General features: G+C 46.4%; 1 protein-coding gene across 1 annotated transcript; it reads right to left on the bottom strand.

Annotated features, from left to right (window-relative positions):
* Positions 1-170: 170 nt before the first annotated feature.
* Fdxacb1 (ferredoxin-fold anticodon binding domain containing 1) lies at positions 171-5190 on the bottom strand. The gene is made up of 5 exons (XM_005347322.3): positions 4584-5190; positions 4229-4385; positions 2446-2649; positions 2076-2234; positions 171-1597 (listed from the first exon to the last, which is right to left on the bottom strand). The coding sequence occupies exons 1-5, from the start codon at positions 4795-4797 to the stop codon at positions 424-426; spliced, it is 1908 nt and encodes a 635-aa protein (XP_005347379.2). The 5' UTR covers positions 4798-5190; the 3' UTR covers positions 171-423.
* Between the last annotated feature and the right edge of the window lie 1897 nt (positions 5191-7087).

The raw sequence follows: 7087 nt of genomic DNA, 5'->3' as shown, positions 1-7087 counted from the left end.
CAGCACCACCACCGTCAGCACCAGCACCACCACTTCTACCACCTCCACCACCACCACTCGTACCATCAGCACCACCACCGCCAGCACCACCACCATCAACACCAGCACCACCACTTCTACCACCTCCACCACCACCACCAGCACCACCACTTCCACCACCTCCACCAGGACCAGTACCATCACCACCACCACTACACCTAGCCAGGCTGTAGGTTTAAATGATGTTCACAGACATCTTTAGGGTTCATGAACACTACTTTGGTCACACACACACAAAAATCTTACTTACATACAACATATACCAAAAAACAAAAACAACAAAAATCCACAGATTCCAGAAAGGAACAACAGCTTCAAGTTGTTCTTTTCTAACCACATACAACATACAATGAGGGTTCCTGCTGTAGAAAGGACCTTACTAAGCTATCGAAGTGAAACATGGAGTTGTCTTTGAATCTCTTTTCTGAACCGGGACTGCATTGCTGCTGCCAGCTGTGGGCTGAGCGCCCTGTCACAAGCCTGATAGGTCAGTCTATAGCAGAGGCTGACCTGTTCAGTCTCCGGATGCTGAAAACGACCAAGGAACTGTATGGAGATAACAGTGTCCTGGGACACTGCTCGGGCCACGGTGTGGAACTCTAGGTCATCAAATCCTTTCTTCTTGTCTAACCAAAAACTAATATCATGCACGTAGCGTGGAGGATACAGGGAATAGCTTTTAAAGCGCTCTGTTTTCCCAGGGGCAAATCTTTTCAGGAAACGGTTATCAAAAGTCCACAACAGTCTCCAATCGGAAATATCATAGACAAGCATGGCTAACAAGTCCAAGTTTAGAGAAACAAACACAAAGCACTGTTGCTTATGTGAAACAATTATAGATGTGACCACAGTCCCAATAATCAGATTCTCAGTACAATCTGGGCCAAAATGAAGAGATTTCACATGAATTACATAATCCTTTCCATTTGGTTGAAGGACAAATTCCACTGAAGGGCTCAAACTGGAGCCCTCCTGCAACGTCTGAGTCAGAAGGTTATCTAGACTATCCTTCAGGTGATCTAGCAGTGATGCCAGGCGGCTATCCTTCACGTTTTTATTTAACCCAAGGATAAGCAAAGTCTCATGAAATGCTGGCATTGTGAATGGTGAAATATGGCACTTCCGATAGACAGGCCCACTGAGGATGTGCAGGGGCCCTGACAGGAAGTCTGGTGAACAGGTGACAGCTTCAGCATGAACTAGAAGAGAAGGTCTAAGACAGAGCTTAGCCTGTTCATGGAGACCCTCCTGAGCTGCTATGCAGTCATCCCACCCAGGACTCTTGGGAAGGGCACATTCTGAAAACAAAAGTAGAACTTCTTCCATTTCCTGTGTTATTTCAGCAGTCAGGGACTCAGAATGAGAGTTATCTTCACGGAGACTAATCCAAAAGGCAGATAGGTCGCAGGTCCCAGGAGGGAGGATACTGGTGCCTCCCTGTGACAACAAAGGGAAGGAACACTTCAGTCTTCTTAAAGGAAAGTGTTTGCTCAATTCAGCAATGAGCTTCTCGTTGATGGTTCTGATAGGATGACAGGAAGATGCTTCAAGGAACCGCCTGTTTAAACACACAAAATAATTTTTCACTTATAATAACAGTTATAATTGCTGGAATTAAAATCATTTGTTCTTATGTAGAATGCAATCATCCTTAAACCAATCCTGAAAATAACTCATTTGTCATATAGTGAAATAGCATATACTTTTTTTGAGACAGCATGTACATCTTTTGGTTTGGTTTGGGGCTTTTTATCTATTTATTTATATTTTATTTATTTATTTATTTATTTATTTATTTATTTTCAGGGATGGGAGCCAATTCTGGCCCGGTGCATGCTAGGCAAGCTACTCCCAGGCCTGGAGAGTTAGCACATGGTCTAGCCGTCTGCCACCAGCCCTACACTCTATCAGCCTGGCAAGCACCCATGGCACCATCGTTAACAGTTCATGTATCATCCACTCAAAAGGTGGTGACCATTAACACGATCATGGCACAAGTAGGGACAGAAATTATTTCCAGCAAAATAAAAGATTACCTGTTCAACTTTCCTGCAAGTGCCTCTGGCTCTGTAAAGGAAAACCACTGGTCTTCCAGTCTGACCCTGAATGTTCTGGGCTGAGAGCCTTCGAAGGGTGAGCTCTGGGTGAAGATATGGTTCAAAGCTCCTTCTACGTGAAAGGACTTAGCCTGACTCCTGCCAAATAAATGAACAAACAGCTTCTTTAAATTAAATATTATTCATTTACATTTTAGTTGAAATTAAACATATGCGTATAAGTGTGTGTGTGTGAAAAGTATTCTTGAAACTAAATCAGGAAATTAGAAAGGAAAAAGTCTGCTTTTGATTTTTTTTTATGACTTTATGCAAGAGATGGAAGAAGGTTTAGGCCTACGGTATTACTTACCTATAGCCAGTGCACTTGTATCCTGGCACGGCCTCACAGCTGAAGGGACGCACATCGCTTAAAATGAACCCTCCCAGGGCTGCCATGGCAACCACTTGCCAACTGTTGTGCCACTCTCTCTGATGCTCATCGGCAGGAGTTCCACCTTGTCCTCTACACAGGGCCACGTGGACTTCCCCTTCCTTCGCAAGAACATCAGCACAGCTTACAGAGGACAAACACCAGAAATAGATCAGAAACCATCAAAGGAATCAGCAATATGCACATGGGTTAGCTCTGAAATAATTAAAATTCACCTTACTTGCAGAGGTCTATCTTTGCATTTGTGTTGCTTTCCTGTATGTCACAGAAACATCAGTGTCCAGAAGGCTCCCACAGATAATTCACTCTGCGTTGTTTCGCCCCATTAGGAAAACCTCTTATAGTTGAGGGCTGGGTTGAGCACTACATCGCCGTGCATAAGGCCTTGGCTTTGATAATCACCATGCACACACATCTATACTTCAACTGCCGAATTTGAAACGCCGCCTTTGCTATAGGTTTCAGACCTATAAGCCAGTGGAGCCTCTAACACCGTCAGTGCAGTGTACTGGTGTAAAGCACTATGGTAAAGCCATAATCATTGTAAGAAGCAGCTACTACAGTAGCCCCAGTTCATAGGTGCAGAAAAAGAAGTAGGTGATGCCTAAACTTGCCTACAGTTTTAGTTAGTAAGGGATGAGCCAGCACTTGAACCCAGGCCATGTGGCTCTTAAATCCATGCTCTTCGTCATCAAACTATACTGGCTCTTACTATTTTTCATTTAAAGACATTCTGAGGGTGAGCTGGAGAGAGGATCTGGCAGCTAAGAGCACTGGTTGTTCAGAGCTCAATTGCCAGCACCCATATGATAGCGACACCTATCAGTAACTCCAGTCCTGGGGACCCAATGCCCTCTCTGGCCTCCCTGAGTATCAGGCACACTCATGATGCACAGACAAACATGCCCACAAAACACCTTTAGATATACATTTATTTTATTTTGGTTTTTTGAGACAGGGTTTCTCTGTAGCTTTGGAGCCTGTCCTGGAACAAGCTCTTGTAGCCCCGGCTGGCCTCGAACTCACAGAGATCAGCCTGTCTCTGCCTCCCGAGTGCTGGGATTAAAGGTGTGTGCCACCACCACCCCGCTAAAATATTTTTTAAACAAACAATTTGGAGCGATCAAGATGGACCAGTGGGTAATGATACTTGCCACCAAGCATGACAGCCTAAATTCTATCCCCCGGATTCACAGTGGAAGGAGAACCGACTCCTTTAAGATGTCGTCTGCCCTCCACACCCGTACATTACACACATACAGACAGACACTAATTAAATTTTTTTATGGTTTATTTAACTTTTATTTTTATGTGCATTGGTGTGAAGGTGTCAGATCCTCTGCAACTGGATCTTTAGACAGTTGTGAGCTGCCATGTGGGTGCTGGGAATTGAACCCGGGTCCTCTGGAAGAGCAGTCAGCGCTCTTAACCACTGAGCCATCTCTCCAGCCCCCACTAATTAAATTTTTAAAAATAAATTTGCCTTTTTCCTACTAAGGCCTATTTGAGCTTTTACATCTAGGGTTATATGACCCACTTTAAGACAAGATTGTGGTTTCCTCTGGGTTTTCCTTCCTTCCACGTATATCCTAGCAACTTACACACATGTCTGTCTTATGTCCCCAACTACAAAGTTTGTGTGTGGTAACTTGGTTATGGACATCTGGAAATATTTCGCATCCGAGGTCTCGTCTTTCCTCACCTCTGGAAAAACTTGGCAAGCAATTCCCTGTTCTTAGCTACTCCCGCTTTTCGTCCACAGTGCGGAAAGTTGAAATAAATTCGATCAAAGTCTTTGTCGTGTGCCTGCAAGGCATGTGCCAGCTGGGTGCAATCCACACCAAACCGAACTTCGATACCTTGCAAAGAAAGTTGAAATGCAAACCAAACGACATCTTACGATCTGTAACCCAGACAAACACAGAACCCCAATCCAGCCCAGGCCTGGGCACGCAGCACTTGTACGTGAGCGCCTCCAGGAGGCGCACTCACACTCCCCAAGCAAGCCACACCCCCACGCCCTGGGCGGGGCCTGGTGGAGGGGTGGGACCCGCTACCTCGCTCGCGCAGGCGTTGTAGGTTCTCCTGGGTCACAGGATCCCCGTCCAGATCGTCCGGGTGTTGGAGGCAGGTAGCGGTAACACTGATGCCGGGATCCAGGGTGTCGATTAGAGACGCGGTGAAGGAGAAATTCCCTTCCCCTACCAACAGGAGGCGCCGGGGAACCATGGTCTCCTCTGGCTCCCTGCCTGCGCTCTCTAGAGCGCACATTTTGCGTCACTTCCTTCGCTTCTGCCTCGGCTCCCCCCCCCCTTCTCCGCCCGGCACTAGTTAATGACGCATCCACAGCTTGTGGTTGTTTAGTTAAACACTCAGTGCCAATACCAGACAGCAGCAAGCCTCAGAGAGCAATGGCGCTATCGGCCTTGCCCCATCACCTTCGTGCACCTCGGAAGGCTCGTTTGCATTTCAGTACAGGGACTGACCTGAGCGTCTTCGTCACACCTGCTTGAGGTCACAAACAGCCAGTCTCTGAGGGGCGAGGTGAATCCTGCGTGTTTCAGCGGCACAGGATTTTTTTATACCTGCACCATCTCCTGAATGACTAGCTCCTGGTCTCTCAGCTGCTGCTCAACATTTCTCGAAGTGCTTGTATATCCTATTTCCAAGAAAAACAAAAAAACACATTGAGTGTCTGTTTTCTTCCAGAGCACTATGAGAGCAAGTTAAGAATTTGGGTGTACTAGAAGTGGCCTGTCTACTGTCCACTGTCTGATAACAAATGCACACTGCAAAAGAGACAACTCTAATACAATGGGGTGTGGACCCACGATGAGTGAAGGCATTCAGATCCCTACTGAAGCACACACAAGGGGGAACACTACCAAGTTGGGGAAAGGAGGCTTACTGTGCCTGTAAGCCTGCGTTGAAAGCTAATGGGAGGCAGGGCCGGGTGTTTGCTGCTTCTAAGTGAAAAGGATTAGAGTCAGAAGAAGCAATGTTTACAAAAGCATAATGAAAAAAACAGCGGTTACATTTGATTGTTCGAACACGGTAGGAGCGTGTGTAACAGGTGATGCTGACGAGTTCAAAGCTGGCCAGGTCATATGGAGTGTTGTAACCATAACAGCCTAAACCTTATTCTGAGAATATAGAAAGCCACTAGAAATGCAGTGTGTTAGACAGCAGGAGGCTCATAAAGAACTTGAAGAGGTCTCAGAATGTGAAATGAAAACTTTTATAACACCCAGCTTGATGAAGTTAATTTATAGATTCGACTAGGGCTTGTTGTTCTTGGCAATCTGCCTGGTAAAGCAGCCTCCAGAATAAGCAACTTTCCACCCAAAATCACATTTAAAACGAAGGCCTAATCCCCCTGGATATTAACCTTCATCAGGCGATGAAAGGAGACATAGACAGAGACCCAAATTGGAGCACCGGACAGAAATCTCAAGGTCCAAATCAGGAGCAGAAGGAGGGGGAGCACGAGCAAGGAACTCAGGACCGCGAGGGGTACACCCACACTCTGAGACAATGGGGATGTTCTTTCGGGAATTCACCAAGGCCAGCTGGCCTGAGTCTGAAAAAGCATGGGATAAAACCAGACTTGTTGAACATAGCGGACAATGAGGACTACTGAGAACTCAAGAACAATGGCAATGGGTTTTTGATCCTACTGCACGTACTGGCTTTGTGGGAGCCTAGGCAGTTTGGATGCTCACCTTACTAGACCTGGATGGAGGTGGGCGGTCCTTGGACTTCCCACAGGTCAGGGAACCCTGATTGCTCTTCAAGCTGATGAGGGAGAGGGACTTGATGGGGGAGGGGAGGGAAATGGGAGGCGGTGGCGGGGAGGAGGCAGAAATCCTCAATAAATAAATAAATTAAAAAAAAATAAAAAAAAACATTAAGGCAAAAAAAAAAAAAAAGAAGGCCTATCACCCTAACTTTGATGGGACGGGCATGTCTGCCTGTGATTAGTGGAGAACTGCAAAATCCATTCCCTCATAGCACTGGTGAAGGATCCCCAACTCAAGCACCCACCCTGGGCTGACCTAGCTAAAGAACACTCTAAGGATCATAAGAAAAAAAATTCTGGAGCCGGGTGGTGGTGGTGCATGCCTTTAGTCCCAGTACTTGGGACACAGAGGCAGGCGGATCTATGTGAGTTCGAGGCCAGCCTGGTCTTCAAGAGCTAGTTCCGGGACAGGCTCAGAAAACTACAGAGAAACCCTGTCTCAAAAAAAATAAAATCTGGAAGGATGCTTGAAGACTTTGCAAAGAAGCATAGGGGAAAGTGACCTGGAGACTAAAAGCTGCCATGAGTGGTCCCTGCAAGTCTGAGCAGAGACCCATTCAGTGCATTCAGATATCCCCTAGAGTTCCCTCTCTGGGGAACTGACGGGTGCTATCACCTGATGCTTGATTGTGACAGATGCCACAGCTTCCTTCATCAAAAATGGCCTAGATGGCCTGGGTCTGAAAAAGCCTGGGATAAAACCGGACTCGCTGAACATAGTGGACAATGAGGACTACTGAGAACTCAAGAACAATGGCAATG

Source organism: Microtus ochrogaster, chromosome 5 (assembly GCF_000317375.1).
Source record: "Microtus ochrogaster isolate Prairie Vole_2 chromosome 5, MicOch1.0, whole genome shotgun sequence".
In the NCBI taxonomy this organism is placed as follows: Eukaryota; Metazoa; Chordata; class Mammalia; order Rodentia; family Cricetidae; genus Microtus; species Microtus ochrogaster.
The sequence above is the reverse complement of the archived record's forward strand: the minus strand, read 5'-3'. Positions and strand labels throughout refer to the sequence as shown.

Bases quoted from the DNA above. Each gene is read 5' to 3' on its own strand.
- Fdxacb1 (XM_005347322.3), bottom strand. From the start codon at position 4,797: ATGTGCGCTCTAGAGAGCGCAGGCAGGGAGCCAGAGGAGACCATGGTT. The intron at 4,386-4,583 runs GTAGCGGGTCCC...TTTCTTTGCAAG, and splicing joins ACAACGCCTGCGCGAGCGAG to GTATCGAAGTTCGGTTTGGT. The intron at 2,235-2,445 runs GTAAGTAATACC...TTTATTTGGCAG, and splicing joins TACAAGTGCACTGGCTATAG to GAGTCAGGCTAAGTCCTTTC.